This window comes from Xenopus laevis, chromosome 9_10L (assembly GCF_017654675.1).
Source record: "Xenopus laevis strain J_2021 chromosome 9_10L, Xenopus_laevis_v10.1, whole genome shotgun sequence".
NCBI lineage: Eukaryota > Metazoa > Chordata > Amphibia > Anura > Pipidae > Xenopus > Xenopus laevis.
The window spans coordinates 68,446,003-68,468,833 of NC_054387.1; the positions used below are offsets into that span (position 1 = coordinate 68,446,003).

At 37.1% G+C, this 22,831-nt stretch overlaps 1 protein-coding gene across 1 annotated transcript; it reads left to right on the plus strand.

The window, feature by feature from the left end:
* Positions 1–2,306: 2,306 nt before the first annotated feature.
* On the plus strand, positions 2,307–16,088 carry tnfaip6.L (TNF alpha induced protein 6 L homeolog). Its single transcript, NM_001095445.1, is given in 6 exon segments — positions 2,307–2,447; positions 8,120–8,257; positions 12,014–12,175; positions 12,996–13,224; positions 14,034–14,074; positions 15,308–16,088. Coding segments are annotated over 6 exon segments (801 nt in total). The 5' UTR covers positions 2,307–2,353; the 3' UTR covers positions 15,445–16,088.
* Positions 16,089–22,831: the final 6,743 nt, after the last annotated feature.

Consider the following 22,831-nt stretch of genomic DNA (forward strand, 5'->3'; position numbering starts at 1 on the left):
GTTATATTCCCACCCATTGGCAAAATGGGTGGGAACTAGGCAGGGCTGTCCTCTGTCCCCTGTATTATTTGCACTGGCCATTGAAGTGCTAGCCATCATAGTCAGGGCCAATGACAGCATCGTGGGTTGTAAATATGGTGATATGGAGGAAAAGATAGCACTATATGCTGATTATATGCTGATTTTTTTGGTCGATCCAGCAGACTCATTAGATAGACTCCTCCACATGGTAAATCTATGTGGGAAATTCTCTGGTTTGCTTATAAACTGGGGAAAATCCTACATATTTCCTCTGGATAATGAAGCCCCGTGTTATCAACTACCTGGCCAACCTCTGCAATGGGTAACCCGCCTTCAATACCTGGGAATCTCCTTTACCAAAAACCATTGACATTATTTGCAAGATAATTTGAACCCCATACTATACTAAAATAGCCAGTCAAATGAAGGCATGGAGCTCAATCCCATTAACACCACCAGGTAAAGTGGCTATATGTAAAATGATCTTCCTGCCGCAACTACTGTATATATTTGCAAACTAGAATCAGACACTAAGAAATTTGTGTGGGCAGGGAAGCAAAGTAGACTTACATATTCAGTCCTGCAACTCCCAAGTTTGCAGGGTGGGATGGCCCTCCCAGACTGGAGATCCTATTATCTAGCAGCATAATTGCAGCATCTCCTGCCATGGACTAAATGAGACAAAACAGATTCCTCCTACACTATACTTAGCACATATTGGGTTAACAAAGCAGTGCCACCACTGAAATTCTTACAAAATGTAAAGAATTTTGTATGCCCACTTAGGAACTCTTTTTTGGGTGTGGGAGATAGTATTGAAACTTACACAATATCAGGGGATCTCTCAAAACACTCCACTATAGGAGAACGAGGGGACCCCTCATTTTAAAAAATACAGACCTGCAGAACTTCTGGCAGCAATACAAGTAATTGATGATCTATATGTAGATGGTGTATTTAAAACTCCAGGTTGAAACTGACTTTGATGTGATAGCCAAAGCCTGGCTACAATATTATTAACTCAAACATGCTGCTAAGTCTCAATGGCCAACATCCCCGGTCTTAGTATCTAAATCATCAATAGAAAATATGCTAGAATATCTAACCAGCTTCTGCAGAAATCACCCCCTATCATGGCTTTACTCTGCTCTAATGAAAAATAAAAAAAGAATAGTGGGAAACTTTAGAGGTAGATGAGAACTCAGCATACCTGAAATAGAAGATAAGGAATGGGAGGAGGACTTGGAGGTCCCAAGTCTGGTGTTTAATGTAAGAAGAAGATTCTCTCAAACTCTTTTTTTACACCAAGCATACATTACTCCGGCCCGTATGCATAGGGCAAACATTAAGCCAAATGACTGCTGTCCCAAACTTAGATGGCTGTCAGGAGACCCTTCTATCAGTGGCAGAACTACCAGGGAGAGCAGGGGGTGCGAGTGGGCCAGGGCCCGCACCCCCTCAGGGCCCCCCGGTAGACCGCACGCCGCTGACAAATGCGCCAAATGCGGCCGTTCGGAGGGGGCGGGGCCCGGCTGTGCGTCACGCACCAGGGCCCGCCCCCCTCTAGTGACGCTTCTGCCTTCTATTGTACAAATGTGGAAAACACTTTTGCAGGAACACATCACACTGGCCCAATTAGTGTTTATACAAAGGAATGCACCAAATAAGTTTGGTGGGCAGAAGCTCTAAAGCGAGAAGCTGACTCTACCTGAGAAGCTGAAATGCATAACTTGTCATTGTGTACTGGCCTGTAGGTGTGAAGCTGTTCAAACCATGATGTAGATAAAAAAGTCACTATGAAATGTATCTCCACCCACCTTTATTTTACTTTTTCCTTATGATTTTACATTTGGTATATGTTTTCTACTTTTTATTTGTTGTTGTTTGGTTTTAAAAGCAATAAAAAATATTACAACCAAAAATCTTTCTAACATTAACATTATGTCATTAACAAACAAATGCTGCAGATTTAACTGAATAAACCGTTTTCACCATAATCTTTCAAAAAGCATTAATGACATTAATGACCATTGAAAAGTGCAAGTCAGCCTTGATGGATCCCTCCCACGGCGTCTAGTGGACCATGACCACAAGGCTAGCCAGACAGGTGGAGGATATTATCATCTCCAAACACTCATATTCAGACGTCACTGTAATTGTGAAATGTTACAGCTGCCTGTTTAATTGAAGCAAGCTCTCTGAACTCACAGTCACAGAAAAAAAAAAAATCTTCCTTAAAAAAAAAGGTCTGGTTGCCAGATGTTTCACAAGCATTCAAGTCCAATGCAGGAGTGGTTTCCCCTGGAAGACATTCTATTTAAATTGTTGGAAGATGAAAACAATGATATTCTTAGTTTTGGTGTTCTTGGATGAAACGTTTGGATGGGGATTTAAAAACGGTGTCCTCCACAATTCTATATGGTTGGGTAAGTTATTCTTATTTCCTGTGCATATTTTGTTGTACTGTAATAGAGGATTTAGCTTTAGATTCAGACAAAGGATGCTTAGTTACAGAATGTTGTCTAGTTAGTTAAATAGACATAGCCTTTGTTACACCGTCACTCAGAAAATGCAATAACACCATAAATGGATTTAATACAATGCATTTCAGATACAGTGTAAAGTATAGTAGTGGAAACATGTACAGTGTCCATTTCATCCTATTAAATTAGAAACGCAGAGTGTAAAAAAAAGTTAACAATTCCATTGTGGGTGCTTACACTTCATTATTGCATTACACACTAATTCAGAGACTGTTTTCACCTACGATGGAATGTGAGGTCCCCCATGATACCACTATAGATTTCTATATGTCTGTAACACAGGGTAGGCAGCCACTAGGAAAATGTTGCTTTGTGATATACAGTATATGCCTAGAATTGGGAGCAGCAATATATGAATTGTTTACAGACTGTGGAAGAACTTTTACTTAATAACACCCAAATGGAGCTCAGTTTACTTTATGGCTATTGTGAAGTGTAGACAGATTTACACAATGTTGCACCCATGGCATGCTGCTCTTTCAAAAATGGTTCCCTTAATGCTATTAGTGTATTTAACTCAATGACAGTTCATAAATCTTCTACTTTACCTTATTTGTGTAAACAGTTGTCTTCAGTGTGAATACTTTTCTTTATGCAAAACACATTTCAAAACACTTTTTTGTATACCAAAAGGTGAAATTAAACAATACAGCAGGTTAATATTTTCCCTTTCTAGCAAGAGTTTCCTGGTGGAGTTTTAATCATTTGGCACAATTATCAAGCCATGCGACCATAATTCTGTTCAGTGGGGTGTTAGAGCTCAGCAACATGCAGCACCTTCTATCCTTACTCCCTGATGCAAGTTGCATGCAGGAAGAATTACTTTGAATAATTAGTGAAGAAAACACATTTTAAAAAGGAAAAGTCAAATATTTTTACTGGATGATAACCATTGTATAAACACTGGGGCATGATAAATCTGCCCATGAATATTTATTAAAAGGGGATCATTAGCTGGGTTCATTTATTGTAATTTTTATGCTCAAACACGCATATTCATATATATTAATTGTATATTATTGTGCACTTATTTCTTCCTCCCCATAAATAAACGTTTTATTTATAATACCTGATATGACCTGCCTTGTGCCATGAAAAAAAGCAATACCACTAAATTCCAAATAAATACAAATGGGTTCTGATCGGCTCCCGTGGGCTATTTCTCCACAAACAGAGAAACAGCCAAGGCAAGTGGTGATTAGATATGCTGTTTAGTGAATCAGTGCACTTAAACTTACTGTAATTTAGTATATACAGTTATGGGACCTTTTATCCAGAATGCTCGGGACCTGGGGTTTTCCGGATAAGGGATCTATCTGTAATATGGATTTCCTAAAATCTAAAAAGACTGTTTTCCTACCAATAAGGATTAATTATCCTAGCTGGGATCAAGAACAAGGGACTGTTTTGTTTTTAAAGAAAAAACTAAATATGCTTTAAATTTTTGAATTATTTGATTAAAATGTATGTCTATGAGAGATGGTGTTCCTGTAATTTGCTGCCTTTTGGATATCTAGTTTCCGGATAACAGATCCCATACCTGTACAGGCAAACCAACAAGCATATTCATTCATGCCATAATAATTTTGTCATAGGCATAAACCTCTCTTCCAGTTAGATTTGGTTATTAGTTTACTGCTTCTGTTTTACTATAAAGAATTACATACTATAAAGCTTTACATTCAGTACAGGTATGGGATCAGTTATCCGTACACCAGTTAACCAGAAAGCTTCAAATTATGGAAAGGCTTTCTCCCATAGACTCCATTTTAATCGAATAATTCACATTTTTAAAAATGATTTCCTATTTCAATGTATTAATAAAACAGTACCAAACACTTTATCCCAACTAAGATATAATTAATCCTTACTGAGGGTAGAACAATCCTATTGTGTTTGCTTCATGTTTAAATTATTTTTTAGTAGATTTAAGGGATGGGGATCCAAATTATGGAAAGATCCTTAATATGGGAAACCCCAGGCCCCCAAGCATTTTGGATAACCAGTTTCATACTTGTAGTACATAGAGGATAAAGTTGATCATAACACGATACAAATTATTTACAACAATAGCACATTTTATTTCTAAAATGTAGTCAGATCTGTAGTGGCAAACTTCCCCTTTAAAGACATTACAGATATAGCAAGTTATTTAGGGATTCATTAGGGGTCATTTGCCAGGGGTAGAAGTACAGAGAGTCCCTTAGTCCTCATTCAGCAAGCACTTTTTTCCTGGTCTGGCTGTGGTGATGCACACGTTAGGGAGAGGGGAAGGAATGGGGACACTTATGTGCCTCCTCCTTAATAGTGACAAGACAAATATTGGCTATTCGATTAGAAACAAGCGACAGCAATATTATGAATATTTAAGCGGGTTGTTCAACTTTGAGTTAAATTTTAGTATGATGTAAATAGTGATATCCTGAGACAGTTTGCAATTGGTTGTAATTTTTTTTAAGCAATCTGGTAGCTAGGGTCCAAATTACCCTAGCAACCATGCATTCATTTGAACAAGAGACTGGAATATGAATAGTAGAGGACCTTACTAGGAAGATAAGAAATAGAAATGAGCAATAACAATACATTTGAAGCATTGCAGAGCATTTGATTTTTCGATGGGGTCAGCAACGCCCAGAAAAAGTTAGAAGAAAAAGGCAAATAATTATAAATCTATAAAAAAAAAAATAATGAAAACCAATAGAAAAGTTTTTTTAGAATTGGCCATTCTATAACATACTAAAAGTTAACATAACCACCCCTATATATATATATATATATATATATATATATATATATATATATATATATATATATATATATATATATATATATATATATATATATATATATATATATATATATATATATACACACACATACATTTTCAAGTTTAAATACAAAATAATGTTCTACTCTAGCCAGTGGTTCAAGTGGGAACAAAGAATACACAAGCAAAAAAAGGGGAATTAGTGCATAATACCTGATATTATATATACCATTCCATTACCTTATAGTGATCTCATCCTTCCTGATAATTTAACTAATGTGAAACGTATGCCTACACACCAGTCAAACAATTAGATTATGAATTCTTAGCGAAACCATAACCCTTTTATTGGCAGTGTTATCATTATTGGCAGAAACATCCTTTTTACAAAAGACTTAAGGACTTCTTTAATTTACAGCTGGTAGGGATTTTCCTGATAACTTGGATCCCCAGTCCTTAAGTCTACTAAAAATAATTTAAACTTTAAATAAACCCAATAAGATTTTTTGTCATCAATATGGATTCATATGGCTTAATTACAATCCAGTACGATGTACTGTTTTTTTTATTACAGAGATAAAGGATATTTTTTTTAAAAATTTTGAATTTATTTGGTTAATATGACTCTATGGGAGAGGGACTTCCTGTAATTTTAACCTTTCTGGATGGGTTTCAGGGATCTCATACCTGTTCCAGAATTCAATGATGACTATGCAAAATGAATTCATGTGATGGACACAAATAGGGCAAGTGACCTATATTTAAATACAACACATTTTAGCTCATTGCACTTTTAATCATTCACTCAGCAATACAATCTTTGCATTTTCCAAACATGTTCTACGTAACACTTGTTTCGGGTATTAAACACACTGTAAGCTCTATTATGACTATTGATTCTTTTCTATTGATTCAGCTTCTGCAAACCTAAAATTCACGTTCTCTTCACCATTTACATAAGTACATTTATAACCAACAAGAAGCAGAATTGCTCAAGGATACTCTCTGTTTAGTTAAGCAAGCATTAAAACGTGTCCTGATTTATATTCCAGATACATAATGTTCCAGCTTGACATTATATTCCTTCCAAGAAGGGAATCCTAGGCTGAAACCTCACAGAATCTGGCAGGAGTTCCTTATGATGATCCGAGTATGTGATTCGATCTGTCAAAAATGTAGCACACTGTAACAGTAAAGGCTCAATAGGACCTTAAAACATTTGTACTGCCAAAATCTTTGCATTAGTTTCTAATAGAATATGAGTTTGTATACAAAACATTTATACCCCCTAGTACTTGGAAAGGGCAGGGGAAAAAAAACCTAGGATGTCTGACTACATAATATAAGCCCAACATAAATCATCATCATCATTTATTTATATAGTGCTGTGAAGATACGCAGTTCTCAAATGAATGTAAAAGTGCTCTTCTGAGCTCTTTTGTAATTTACTTTTTTCTAGTTTTCAAGATAGCAGTTTTTTACACTACTAATATAATAAAGTGGAAATAATAGCATCACCCGCTGTTTGTCTGCTCGGTAACTTGAGTGATGCATATCATTCATACCCCCATGCTTTCCTATACACAAAAGGGGTAATTTACAAGCGAAAGCACAGTCTGCAAAGAGCATAATTGCAGCTATGCTACAAGTTGCATTAGCCACAGTTGCACACAGTATCAGACTGTGGGGGTCTGGTCCCCCTGGGGCTGCCACGTTAGGGACACACACACACACAAACACAAACACACACGCTCTGGGCCCCTGACCTCCACCAACTTCAGGGCCCCCTCGCCAGCCGCCTACAACCCTCCTCTATCCACCTACTCCAGCCCCTTGCATACCTGCTTTTCTTGCATGGGTCAAGGTGGGTAGAGATTCCAGAGCACCAACTGTCTGACAGGTGGTAGTGGATCTGAGCCGGCAGGGCTAGCGGATGGACCCTGTTTGCACACAATGTGTCAATACAGATGCAATCGTGCTCAGGTTTTGACATAAATAGGGTGCAATTTGCATCTAGTGTTTTCAGAGTGGGGGATGTGTCACTTCTGGTAAGCACTTTTAAAACCACATTCGCATCTGATTGACTGGACACAAGTCTGGTTCACCTACTGACAACCGCTGTTGAAACAATAACAAATTCATAGTGGAGGCAGTGTCAATAGGTGTAGTTGTACACCATTCATTTGACTTGAGTAAAAATCCACCTCTTTTTGACCATCTAATCCACACACTTCGGCAGAGTGACTCTTAAGGGAAAAGATGCAAATTGGGCTGAGATGATGCCACCAGAGTATAAAAACAACATAAAAACTGGAACAAAAACAAATGATTAAATGTAACAACTCACTATGTTCTTTCTCTGGCCTTAGCAATAAGAAGAAAACAAGGAGAACCTTTGTGTTCGCTAATGTGACATTTGCATGTAAATTTCAACGTGGACTCTCTGGTGAAACTGTTTTTATTCCTTATTTATTGATGTATTGCTTAAACATTTTTCATTATTGAGCCAAGAGCTGGGCATGCTGTCCTTTAACATATGATGTCATATGAAACCTTAAGTTTACAAAGCCTGAAAGTTGAATTCTGAGAGATGCAAATATAACTAGATCATCTGTACATGGAACGTGTTGTTTTCTGCCAGGCAGAGTCCCCCACAGTTTCTTAAATCAATCCCTTGGCCTGGAATGACCACCAAATTGTGCCATATAAAGAGCTGGCTGTAACTGAATTCCTGTTCTCTATGATCTAACTAAACAATACTCCGATTGTTCCTTGGTTTATTCTACAGAACAAGCAGCTGGAGTCTATCACAGGGAATCACGGAATGGAAAGTATAAACTTACCTATCGGGAGGCCAAAGCTGTATGTGAATATGAGGGGGGACGTCTGGCTACGTATGAGCAATTGGAAGCAGCAAGACAAATAGGTAACCCATACTGTATATTAGCACAGTGAATGTATTATGTCATTGGTTAATGCACTGCTAAACTGAAAGTAAAGTGGATATCATGGAAAGACAGTTCATATGTATCTATCTATCTATTTACAGTATCTATAGTCTATCTTTCTATCATCTATCTGATTGTTCCTCTACATCATATATCCATTGTTCCTTTATCTATTTATCTATCATCTATCTCTATCATATATCTATCTCTATCACCTATCTTTCATCTATCTATCACTATCTTCTAGCTATCTGTCTATATATATATATATATATATATATATATATATATATATATATATATATATATATATCTTTCTCTATGTAGCTATCTATGTCAATTCTATCTGTCTATCCATCTCTTTCTCTATCAATGAATCAATCTTTCCCTCCCCTTTTAGACTGTAAGCTCTGTTGAACAAGGCAATCCCTGCAACTGCTACAGTGTGTATCTGCTTCAGTGCAATGACTGTTGAATCGGCTGTGGGAGACAGCGAGAATATTAGAAAGATTGTAAGCTTTCATAGCCAGTGACTTCTGATTTCATGTCTTGACTTAACTTATATGGCAGAGCTATATACTGTATGTCTTCAACCCTACAGTGTTTTCCCTCCCATATGCTCACTTTTTTTCTGTATGCATCAAATTTATTGCAACTGGCACACTATACCAATTTGTCTTCTATCTTTTATGTAGCGGTGCTGTGTCCCATCATACTTTAAATTTTATGATGATAGGGCTTTCCATTTTGGAGTTATCATCATTGCAATTTATAGATTTATCTGCAGCAAGTCATTTGCCACTTGTCACATACAATGAATTAACAATGGCATCAGGGGAACACTGAATGTGTTCAATAGACATTAGAAGGTCCAAAGACATTGATAGTTTGAAGAGAAGTATGAAAGGCTGGCTCAGAGCTTATTGATAATTTAAATCTTGCACCTGTGAATGGCATGATGTCCTCAAAAGTGAAAAGAGTCAAAGGTGAGAATAAGAAATGAATTGCAAGCAAAAATAGGGAGCCAGTAAAAAGGATCTACACATGGAAAGCAGCAGCTGTAGGAGTTGGATGAGTTCAGTGACAGCACTGACTGAAGTGGAGAAAGACTGTTAAGTGGATCACAGAAAGGGTTGGTAGCACAAGTTAGCAAGATATTTTTCTCCATCAGAGCCTAATTGGAAACAGTGTTTTTTCTCTCTTGCTCCAAGATCAGCTAAAAGTAATTGCTTGAGGAAATATTTGACATTCATGGACATGTGTCTGTTTCCAACCTCTGCCTGGAAAAACTGATACATCCTCTGATGCCCACACATTCCTCTAGTGTCCCCTGCATTGATTCCTGCCTCTCAGCAAATTAGACATATGGAGATCAGCAGTGGGTAGTGTGCTAGGAAAAGCAGACCAAAAGGGGAACCTGGAGGCCAATGGGCAAGCACTTAAATATATATCTCTCCTGTTCTATGTGAATACTAACGTATAATAGTTTAATTAACTGCATTAAAAACTAGAGCAAAGACGTATTTGCTTTGCTCAATAAAATTTGCCTTTTCATTCTTAAATCAGCCTGATTTACTAATGTGCCAAAGTGCTTACATTTATGTAATGTATTGTAACCACAATTCCATGCTTTTGCTGATTAAGTCAAGCAGTACTAGAAGGGGGTTATTATTGTATTTATATATACAGCACCAACATATTCTTTCACAGTCCCTGCCCCACTGGAATTTACAATCTAAGGTGAAGTAATCCTTTTTATCCTGATATATAGTGCTGGCTGCTGAAAACATAAGCTGGCACTATGAAGAGTGGGGTGTTAAACTAAGGGTGACATTTAATTAAATTAATATAACATATTACATTATGTCAAGGAATATGTTACCCAGGAGGAATGCATGGGTGGTGCTATAAAATGAAGTGAGGTGCAATACATATATGTGTGCGTGTGTTTATATAAATATATATTGTGTTTACTTGACTGCTATGTGATTGAATTAAAGCCATTATAGTTGATTTATGAGCCCCTGCTACAATGAGGCAGTTGAGGGAGAACGTTTATATCACTACTGAAGACAAATATACCCCAGGCCACATTAAAGGAAACTTTTTCAATGCTGTAACCATGACAGCCAGTGCAGAAATGTTTATTTCTAAACTGTAAGTGGTGTTGAAGTCTGTGGCCATGGCTGTGTATATCTTATTCTTGTGTAAGACTCTAACCGCCAAGTATAGAGTGCCAGCTTTCTAGTATAATCATCTTTTAATTACTCCCTGTCTGAAATTACATAAACTAAAGTGTTAACCTTTTATGTGCTGTAAGTTATAGTCTACAGTGTATATTGGACCCCTCCCCAGCCCTTTGTGGGAGCATAACCACCCCATCCATCGTAAGAACTGTGCCAATTTATATGATTCAGCACCAAGTTACATAGCTTTTAACGTAACCCTTTAGATTCCTCAATGTTTTGGTACATACAGTAGCTCCATGCTCAGTTACATACTTCTGTTGCCAATTATATTTCCTTATTCTGGTTCATTAGTAGCTTTCTTTTAACTTGAGATTTCCTGCTGCAACATGTTTTAAATAGCTGATAAACAATTATGTTAAGGGGATATACAGTAGGCAGCAAGAGCATACGTAGGTCATTCTAGGGGCATAACTAGCAGCGAGCACCCATTCATGGGCTACAACTGCCATTCCAGCTGTCCCACCCCCAATTGTTTCTCCCATTAAAAATCAAAGCGTATCCAACATTCTGGAAGCATGTAAAATATGTTTTTCATACTATGCCACAGTTAATCTGGGAAGTGAATTGGAATTATATATAAATGTGTAGGAGATGCTCTTTACGTAATCCAATTTTAGTTCCTATTGTGTAAATGTGTTTAATCTCTTCTTAAAAATATTCCTCAGGGGCATTTACTTTCCAAGCCATGTGCAAGTGATTTGAGTTTGGCACGGATAGAATAATGACATTGTGTAAGTCTAGCAGTGACTTGATGCTTTTATGAGATCATTTCCTTTCAGTCACTAGATTACCTAATATGGAGCCTTGTAGCTTTGGCTGGTTCACTTTTAGAATGGATTGGGACCTGCACACAGGCATCTCTTGTGCTCACGCCTTTGGCTTTTACCACTGCCTATTGGCCAGTTACTGATTAGTTTACATTAAGAAAATAAGACAAAATGGCACTGTTTTTAATGGATCAAAGCAGTGTTATTCAAAGGGTAAGTAACACAGAGAGCTAATTAATCCTTCCTGGTTCTGATTATTCCAGGGCATGTGGGAAAGGTTCATGTTAAAATTCTGACGCTTTCCCTTAGAACATACTCGTTAAGGGACAGATCTATCAGTAGAAGACAAGTCATTTATGTGCAAGTGTGACTTCTAATATCCTTAGGAGCAATGTAATAAAAGTTACAACGTTTTCACCCGGTCTAGACAGAGCAACCAGTTTGCATTGAGACATGTGCCCAGTAAATGCTACTTATTGATTGGTTGCTATGGTTTACTAGATATAGCACAAACTTTAAGACTTTTATCATAGTAACCTAAAGTAGGGGGTCATTATATTTAGGTGTACAGTTATCTATGCCAGAACAAAGTAATATAAAATATTAGATGAAATTAATTCATTATTATTTATAGAGTTAATTTATAACTTATAACTAATATATAAAAGCCACTTTGCTGTACAAAAAAAACAAGTTAATGACCACGATTCTATTGCAGGTTTCCACGTATGTGCCGCAGGATGGTTGCACAAAGGAAGAGTCGGCTATCCCATTGTAAAACCAACATTTAACTGTGGGTTTGGAAAGAAAGGCATCATAGACTATGGATTTCGGCTAAACAAAAGTGAAAGATGGGACGCTTACTGCTACAATCCCCATGGTATGAAACACAGCATGTATTTCAGCACTTACAAAGGCTCATTTTTGCACATTAATTGCATCAGTGCAGTTGCCCAAAGCAGTCAATTAGCAATTAGTTTTGTGTGCTAGTAGTTAGATGTCTTTTTATTTATGGGTATGGGATCTATTATCTGGGGTTTCTGATAAGAGTTTCTTCTGTAACTTGAATCATAGCAAGATTTTGAGAACTTCACAGATATAATTAGGGTTACAACCTGGCCTAGCCAATAAAGACACCTGGCGAATCTGGTTGAACAACTAAACAAATCATTTAGAACATTCCATGGCAAATGTCATTAAAAGTCGAAAGTGTTATTTAAAATGGCGTTTTTGTGAATGTTTAGCACTGCTCGCAATTACAAATCAGTCACTGGCAAATATTACATTGCACATTTTCGCTAAGCAAAGGTTTAGCATTAACATCTACTCTGGAGTTTTGTAAAATATTTTGTCGCTAAAAATACATTGCATTAATTACATACGCGGTGAATGTTCGCAAAAGCCATTTGTTCACAAACTTTGCAATGAAGTCGTTGAGGTCTTGAATCAGTCAAAAAGGGTGCAATCATGGTCACTAATGTTCGCAAGCATCTTTGCACAGGTTTTTTGCACTAGCGAAACATATTACATTCCCCCATTAAAATATAAATCGCATAGTATCAAATACTTGTCCACTACTAATTGCTATCTATTATATTTTCTCTATTCATTTTTCTATTTCTATAATTTAGAAATATTTTATTATTTAACAGAGGGGCACATTAGAAGAAATAATAATGTTTTTCTGCATTCTGTTGCAGCAAAAGAGTGTGGCGGAGTGCTCACAGAGCAAGAGCGGATCATAAAATCCCCTGGCTATCCGGATCACTATGAAAACGATCAGATTTGCTACTGGCATATCAGAGTCAATTATGGCCAACGCATTTTCATAGAGTTTCTGGACCTTGACATTGAAGAGGACATTGACTGCCTTTCTGATTACTTTGAAATATATGACAGCTATGATGACCTCCATGGATTAGTAGGAAGGTAATTGCTTACACTGAAATTACTGTATATTTCATTCTCTTCTTGGCATCTTCTACTTCTAACACACACAACACATAGTTCAAGGGAATCCCCATTCAAACCATCACTGAACTTGCATTAATTGAGTGTAATCCTTACACTTTAGGGTATATAAAGGATTAAAGATCAGCCACATCACAATGTTCTTTTACAATAAGTCTTTTAGCCATTATAAATGTCAAGCATATCTGGGTGTGTTTCCCAAGGCCAAAAGCGCTACGTTACACGCACCACATTTGAAATGGTGATAATTTCATCTACATCCTTTATACTGTGTGGAGTTCATCTATAAAAATTAGCAAAAACTATTTTCATGTTTGCAAAATCATTCACAAGCTTTGAAATTCTAAAATTCTGTAAATTGAGAAACTTTCACAATGATATAACTTATTCCTATTTATGAGAAAAATGTAAAGAGTAGTTTTCCAATTTCAGTGCAGTGGAAAAAGTGCCTTCCGGATGCAACCCAGCAAGTTTCCAATAAAGTAGTGTTTTTTGCAAGAATTCCTGCATAATTTTGTCACAATTGTACCTGATGAATCGGGTACAACATTTTCACAGTCAAAACAGTATGTGAGAACCCTGCAATTATCTCTATGTTCATGGCGTATAAGCTCTAGGGTTCTCCAGTGACAATAGGTCCACTTACACATGATTCAGCAGAAGATGGACTACATGGCATTAGCATGACCACAATTGTGGCTGTTATTGTAAATTACCCACCTAATTCTATCTTAATTTTGTAATTTATGGGCTGTTGTTTTTTTCAGGTACTGTGGATATGAGCTTCCTGACCGCATCATTAGTACAGGTAATATTCAGGTGTTGGTGCCTAATACTGCATTCATGGAATACTTGCCCATTACTGTAAGCAGTAGGAGGATACAGTACCCACAATACCTCATTGAGTATCCTCTGTTACAGAAATGACCAAGGAACCGATTCATTCATATATAAAGCCCTGTTTACCAATGCACAATCTGAGCTCTGCACAGGTTAAAAATCGACAAATTCAATTTAAGGAATGGCCAAAATGTCATGTCCTTAGATCCTCACGCATCATCTAGGGCAGAGGAATAATAAAAGAGCAGCGTACTTAAGAGTCTAATAAGTGGGTCTGTGGCATAGCTAGGCAACACATGGGTTCCGTATTGTACAATTTATGGAAAATATTTCAAATGGAAAACATAAGGCCCTTGGAAAATATGAAAGAAGTGTGCAGTCTGCATTCTATATGTATTATGATAGTACCAGCACTGCTTTCTGATACATAAGTAGCAACAAAAAATTTCCCTGAGATAAACAGAGGCACTGCTGCTAATTAGAAATGGTTTCTTTACTATAGTAGTGCAAAAATGGCCATGATTTTTTACTGACAATGCAATATTCTTTCATAGAATACTAGGGTAAAATTTCCACCACAATTGCAATAGTACAGAAAAGCACAAATACTGTAGATAAAATGCAGTGTTTTAATGGATGCGGGTGTTAACTTAGCAGTACATCTATTGATCATAAATGAGCCCTATGGTGTCTAAAGGGTAAGTAGGCAGTGTCATAAGGCTAGGTCCATCAGGAACATTGCAGAGAGGGAAAAAAATTAACCTCACAGAGAGACACAATGGGGAATATTATTTAGATGGAAGCCACATTCATATGAGCAAGCAGCTAAAGGCTTTGCTGAATGCCATATAACAATGCATGCGGGGCTGAAGTCCTGCCCTTCTGGCTGATACTAACAGTGGGTTATACTGATTATCACTCAGATACCACCAGTATAGGGACACTATACCCTAACATTTTTCAACAGAATTGCTTTTAGTAGAGGCCAACCCTTATGCCAGCATAGTCTAATGGTACATCTCTGTACAAGTTGTGATAAAACCTAGGTAGCATTTTTTGCCCCTACCAGCAGGCCATGCCTCAGAACATGCCTTACCATGCTCACACGAGAAGCTTGTTACCAAGCTGTAGTGAGACAAGCTTTAGTGCAGTATTTTCCATGGCATATCACCCTTATACTAATAAAGTGTTTCTCTTCTAGGTAACGTCATGACTCTAAAGTTCCTGTCTGATGGCTCAGTGATAGGAGGAGGTTTCCAGATTAAGTACACTGCTGTAGACTCAGAAAGAAATGAAACCAATGCATCCTCTGAGCCATACAACGAATTTGAATACTAATAGCTCTGACCTACAATTTCTCTGTATTGTATTCAGTGTCAAACAACACAAGGAAAGGCTTCAGTGGGAAATGTTACATAGAACTTTACACAAATCCTGTCATTATATCTTGATTATCCTATAAATGAAGGAAGGGTGCTTTTAGGGTGCACAGTTGTTCACATATAAAAGCTGTATGCTTTTTTTTCTGTTTGGTAGGTCTGACACACTGATCTTGTTATGTATTCATTTTTTTGGTGCTATGTACCAGGACAGTATTTAGCTGTATAAAGTTGGACTGTCCATTCAATGTACACTGTAAGATAAACCTATAGCCAAAGATTTGGAATGTTCGTTCAAAACGCAACTGCCAAATAGAGATGCACTCTATAAAATGTGCCTCAACACAAAATAATCTTCATTCACCTACCTGTTTTATCCTGTTGTCAACATCAAAGCAGCCAAATGAGTGGATAGAAATATCCCTCCTATTACAAAGAGGTATTATGAATATAACATAATCCTTACCTTACTGGCCAAAGTTAAATGAAATGTTCACTTTATTTAGGTGTGCGTATTAGGCAATTATATCAATATCTGGTGAAACAACCAGAAATGCAACTCACCCTCTACATTTCTCAATAAATATGTATATGGTTTCTGGATTGTTAGTTGTTGTGATCACAAGTTTGTACAAAAACAGCATATAATGAGCACAGTCGGTGGTGCAAATATACTCATATTTGCACTCAGTATCCTCCATGGCCAGTCCCCAGGTGTGTGACAGAGTGAGTAATCATACCTTGCGTCCTCTATATTTGTGATGTTATGTCTCAGGCAAGGGGAGGGGGGGCAGGTGAACTTGCACCCCTGCCCCTCCCATGTACTTACACCACTATGCACAGGGAAAAACAGTCATTTCTGGGGTCCACCGTAATGCAATTTTGTTGAGTCAATGCTGCCTTATAGTTTATAAAAGGGTCAGCTTTAGGAATCACTGAATCCCACCACATCATGCAAAATTCGGCCAAATCAATTGTTTAGCAAGACTGTATCTGAACCATTAATGCTTTGTGACTTTGTTCACTGACCATGGAAAAGGATTTAGTTCAAAGCTAAATATGAAAACTAGGGTTCAGGTTCTATCTTCTTATTCAATATTCAGTTTGAATAAATAGTTGGTGGATCCTTAATCTGGACGGATGTGGTGGATCCTCATCTGGACGGCTTGATGCATCACCAGAGGAAATTTTCAAACATTCCCAAATTCAGAACCGACTGATTTATATTACATGGATCAGCTGGAATTAGTGGGCCACCATACACTTGCTGAATATTATAAGATAATTGGTATGTTTATGGGCACCTTAAATCTCTTTAATGTGTGCTGTCTGATAGAGTAGTTTTAAAGTCACATGGCTTTAGGGGTTCAAGTTTTACCCAATCTGTGCTAAACTAATATGTACATTTAATCAGTGTGTTCTAGATAAACTGCGACTCTCCCCAGTGATACTAACGAGTTTAATAGAATATATACTATATACAAACTCAAACAATACAATCTGCCATTTACCATGTTAGCTCTCCTTTATATTACACCACACATTTATAATAAAAAAAATTCCCAGGTTTACTGACATACAGTATTCACCACACATTTATTAGTACTATTAACTGTTCATCCCGAGGATCTTGTGGATATTTAAATAAACCTGGGAATTAATTTTTATTATAAAAGTGCAGTGTTCTGAGGAGCACTAACCTGGTAAAGAGCAAATTTGTATTTGCTTTGCCTTAAAGGAACAGGTCAATGTGAAAATAAAAACTGGGTAAATAGTTAGACTGTGCAAAGTAAAAAAGGTTTCTAATATAGTTAGTTAGCCAAAAATGTAATGTATGAAGGATGTACAGGCGCCCAAGGCAAGCCGGCGGAGGCGGCGCCGGCGGCTTATCACTCCTGCGCATGCGCAAGGTGGCGCTTGCGTGCGTATGCACAATAAAGACTGTTTTTACTTCTTTTTTCACTCCTGCGCGTGCACGAATCGTCGCGAACATGCGCATGTGCAAATTTATGTGAGCCTGCGTTCGCATGCATGCACAAGAGCTCAAAGGGAAGTAAAAGAGTGGGCACAGAGAGAACCGGACTGGGGGTAGGCGACAAAGGAGGTATATGCCTTGAGACCCCCCCAGCTTTTTGCCCTAGGCACGTGCCTACTCTGCATACCCCTTGGCCCGGCCCTGCTACTTCCTGCTTTTCAGCTCTCTAACTCTGAGTTAGTTAGCAACTTGAAGGGGGGCCACATGGGACATAACTGTTCAGTGAGTTTGTAATTGATCCTCAGCATTCAGCTCAGATTCAAAAGCACACAGTTATAACTAATGATGGCTGAATTTGTCACAAAAAATGAGCGAAACGCAGATTTTGATGCCAGCGACAATCAGTGGAAACCAAGAGAGCTGGAAAGCAGGAAGTAGTGTTCTGGCTATTATGTTACACATCCAGTCACTCCAGCCTTTATAGATTACATTTTTGCCTAACTATATTTGAAACATTTTTTATTTTGCACAGCCTATTTGTCCATTTTTTATTTTTATGCTGACCAAATTCCTTTCACACAAAGGGCAAATCCAAATCCAGCAAAAAAAGGATTCTTAGATTTGGTAATGGCATATGGTGCTTGAAGGAAGCTCTTTTAAATTGACTGTTAAATCTCACATTTCATTATATTTCAGGGTTCCTTTGTTTTAAATGACGTTATCTAGTAGCAGTAATTCTGAGGCTACTGAACTTGTTGAGTATATTGAAACATCTCCACTCATCCCATGGGGCTGCAGGTCATTAGTAAGGAAGGTTTTCAAGATTACTCAGCAACCCTAGTTGCTTTAGCCTTTCTACTACTAGATGCTGCATGTCACTACCTGGAAGAAAGAAAATCTTTATAGATATGTTGCTTTATATTGTGTGGACAAAAATTTAAATAGCATTTCTGCTTCACAGAGGTTCCAGGAAATAAGTTTGTTGCACCTCAAAAGGCTGGACTACTCCTTTTGACAAAACTTGCAGTTTTAATTATTGAAACTACTGTAACACATGATTATACTGAGCATATATATTTAGGTGCATCTTATCGGTTGGACTGGTCAGTAAGACATGAAAACTCTCACAAGGAAATGGGTAGAAGGGACACTGGTACACACAACCATTTGGTTTCTTGTGACTATATTTAGCCATTAATTTTCCTCTACTAGAGCGACAAAAAGAAAAGAGCATGAGAGAAACATAATGGGGGAGAAGAGGCAAAAACTGGAAGAAAAGAGAACAGAGAAAGGCAAGAAGAAAAGTTAGAGAAGAAAAAAAATTGGAGAGGTTTATAGTTTCTGTTGTGCCTGTGCAACAGTAAGTTTACTAATTCTCAAGGTTGAGAAAAGAATTTAAGATTTAACGCTAGATTAAGAAAAAAAAAAGCAACAGAAAATTCTCATGCACATTTTTGTTGCAGAGAAAAAGTTGCCTGCCAGAAAAAAAAATCACATTGTTCATTCATTTTTTATGAGGCTAAAAAACTTCAATGTTTTAATGAACTGGGAAATAAAGTTGTAAGAGACAATTCCTATTGCTTTCCACTGAACCAACTTTTATGATAGTTTTTTGTGGGTTTTTTCATAAAATAAATCCCAACTATTTGAATTTTTGAAATTCAAGATTGAATATTTTTCAGTAATTTGAATTTTTTTCCAGTTCTAGTACCCCGAACTCTAAAATCAAATAAAAATATATTTAGAGGCTCATTGATCAAAGGTCGAATTTAAAATTCATGGAAGTTTTTTTAACTCGAAATTCGATTGGGAGGTTATTTAAGAATAAGATCGAATGTCTAAAACTCTACTTATTTTACCAACAAATTCAAATTTGACTAAACTCGAATCAAGTTTTTTCTCCGAAAAAAACTCAAAAGTCAGGAAGGCTATTAACATCTTCAAATGGGTCACTGGATCTTTCCCATTGACTTGAACTCGACAGGTTTTTGGTGGCGAATAGTCAAATTTGAATTAGTCCCAGGGTAAAGGTTTGATAAATTTTGAAATTAAGTTTTGATTATTCCCAATTCGAATTAGTGAGTTTTGACCAAAAAAAACTCATTCAAATTCAAATTCGATTTTCAATTAGACCCTTAATAATGCAATTTTTATTACAATTGAGGTTGTTTTTTTGCAGGTTAACGCAATCAAGTTTTCTGATTCAGAACTTCTTGTAAATATGCCTTTGAAAAAAAATTGCAGACATTCAATGGGGACAGGAATTCAAGCAGTGGGTACACAGTAAATAACAGATCATTTCTGAAAAATCCTATTGTATACTAGAGAGCTTATCTGTTATCTGTTGTACATTCTGTGCCTTTTCTCCTTTTACAGCTTTGAATGGCTGCCCCATGGGTTCACAGCAGCTTGTTTATATAAACTATAGTAAGGTCGGGCAATTTTATGATACTGAGGGCCAATCAAAAATGTTTCTGTTCAGGTTTAGCACCCAGTTTAAAATATCCTTTCAGCTGTATTTAATAGGTTCCCTTTCATGGAGCAATAAAAATAAGCATCACCATTCTAGAATAACATATGGCAAGAATTATATAATAAAAGTTCTAGACACATACATGAAATACGTGTAAAAAAAAAAAAACTACACATGGTGCCAATATACGTGATGGTAGCTGGTAGTTATGACTAAGCAAAGGGGAAATAAAACTGTTATTCAGAGATGTTCTAAATGCAACACTCTTCTGTAGTTTAGCTGGCGAGCTGTAGCTGATGTATCTCCTAAAACCCCAAGTTGTAGCTAATAATAAGAAGCACTGGGGAGGTAACACAGCTGAGCCTCATTAAGTTGTGGCACACACATCTGCTGTAGCCTGTAAGTCTGTGTGGTACAGTGGCTTGGGAGTAGGAACCTCTAAGTTATGGGTCTGACCTCAGACAAAGGCAGAACCCAGTTCTGTTAATCATGAGGGATTTAAATTAACTCACATTTACCCTCACAGTGTGCCCAGTTTTTACATGGAAAATTATTATTGTTGAACCGAACAGTCCGAAACAGTGAAAATGATTGGAACTATGATATACTTTGCCTTTGTCAGGCTGCAATTAAAGATAGACAACTTTTAATATGGCACTTTTAGAAATCTCTGCGGAACATAAAAGTAAACACAGGGTGATTTACTAACACAGAAATAGCCAGTATCAGCCAATATGATTGCTGCTTTGCTTTCTAACTTTTAGTAATCAAAATGAATGGATTGGTAACTGTGTTGGTGATGCCAATCAAGTGGTTTTGTGTTTTAAGTACAAATCCTTTTCCACCTGGATGGAAAATTCTACCATCGACTAATGGGAAAGCCAATTCAAAGTCCGTCATAGACTCTGATTAAGTGCCCATGTTAGGCACAAAACGTTTACGGCTATCGTTATGCAAGATGTAACTGTAAATAAATTGCTTTCCTTAATTTATCACGTTCCAGTGTGCCTGCCTGATATTCAAAATTTTGTGAGCATCTAAATGGGACGCATGGTTGACAAACAGAAATAAAGGCTGTTTTAAATGTGGAGCCTGCCCATTCGTTATAAGAAAATGTATAGTGTTATGCAAGATTGACTCTATATAAGGAAATGTTTTCATGGTAATACAGGTACAGTATCCGTTATCCGGAAATCAAATATCCAGAAAACTCCAAATTACGGAATGCCTGTATTCTTATTGGAAGCAAAACCAGCCTATTGGGTTTAATGTTTACATGATTTTCTAGTAGACTTAAGGTATTAAGATCCAAGTTAAGGAAAGATTCGTTATCGGGAAAACCCCAGGTTCTGAGCATTCTGGATAACAGGTCCCATAACTATAATAGGTTGTCAAAACTATCTGGGAATTAAAAAGTTAATTCTGGAACAACACCTCTATTATAAATTATAAAAAATGACATAATCAATTAAATCTGGTTCCAGAATTGCAAATGTCAGCATTAGAGTCATGCAATGGGTGAGTACAGGAGCAATTGGCAAATGCTCCTGTACCACACAGGAGAGCTGAACACAAAATAACTGAATAAAACATAAAAATTAAAACTAATTACAAATTGTCTTAGAATATCAATGTCTACATCAAACTTAAAGTTAATTTAAAGGCGAACCACCCCTTTAACATCAAGCTTATTGTGTTATGTTGTCTACTATTCTAGGGCACCTGCCCTCACAAAAACCAATTGATTGGAAATACAGTTTTAAGAAAATAACAGTTTTAATAATTTGTATTAAAAGTTAGTGCTCTTACATGCAAGCATTTTTATGCATTTACAAACTCATGCCTAGTGTGAAAAAACCCATATATTGTGTTTATATGCATATTAAGCCTTGGTTTAGAAAACTAGTTCTGCTTTCTACACTGCGTTTTCCAAAATGTTTTTTCTGACCTGGCCCATTAAGTGGTGTGGTTAATATGTAGTAATTTGGGTTCATAGGAATGTTTAACTATTTGACATTTAATTTGATTTTGCAAGATTAGGCCAATATCATGTTCTCACAAGGGTCAATTTGATAACTTGGAGCAAGGGTTGAAAGCCCAGGCATAGGTAGAATGATCTTGCAGATAAACAAACGTAGGACCCCCCAGGCCAGACAGCAGATCCCCAAGGTGATTACAACTGAATTACACTACAGGTATGGGACCTGTTATCCAGAATGCTCGGGACCTGGGGTTTTCTGGATAACAGATCTTTCCGTAATTTGGGTCTTCATGCCTTAAGTCTACTAGAAATTCATTTAAACATTAAATAAACCCAATAGGCTGGTTTTGCTTCCAATAAGGATTAATTATATCTTAGTTGGGATCAAGTATAAGCTACTGTTTTATTATTACAGAGAAAAAGGAAATAATTTTAAAAAATTTGGATTATTTGGATAAAATGGAGTCTATGGTAGACAGCCATACTGGATATCGGGTTTCCGGATAAGGGATCCTTTACCTGTACTACAGATTAACATAAACTACAGATTAACTTGCATTGAGCCTATTACTCTAACTCCCATTGACTTGATTAAGGAGTGTTTCACTAAGCTTTGTCAAGATCAACACTATCTTTCTGAATAACAAGCTAGCTAGGAGCAACTTTACTTCTTACCAGCTAGAAGCAACTTTATTCAAGATGGTGATCTCTGAACTGTTGAGGGGAGTCCCCACTTATGTGTCCTGAGAAGGACTCCCTTTTGATTTTCCGTGCCCTGAGAAGAGCACTCTTTGCTCTTCAGAGCCCTAACAAGGACCCCCTTTCCTTCCACACCCTAAACAGAGTCCACTGGAGTTCCCTACTAACTTTCCCACACAAAAACTCTGGGAGCATACACACTTTGCTTGTACTCTGCT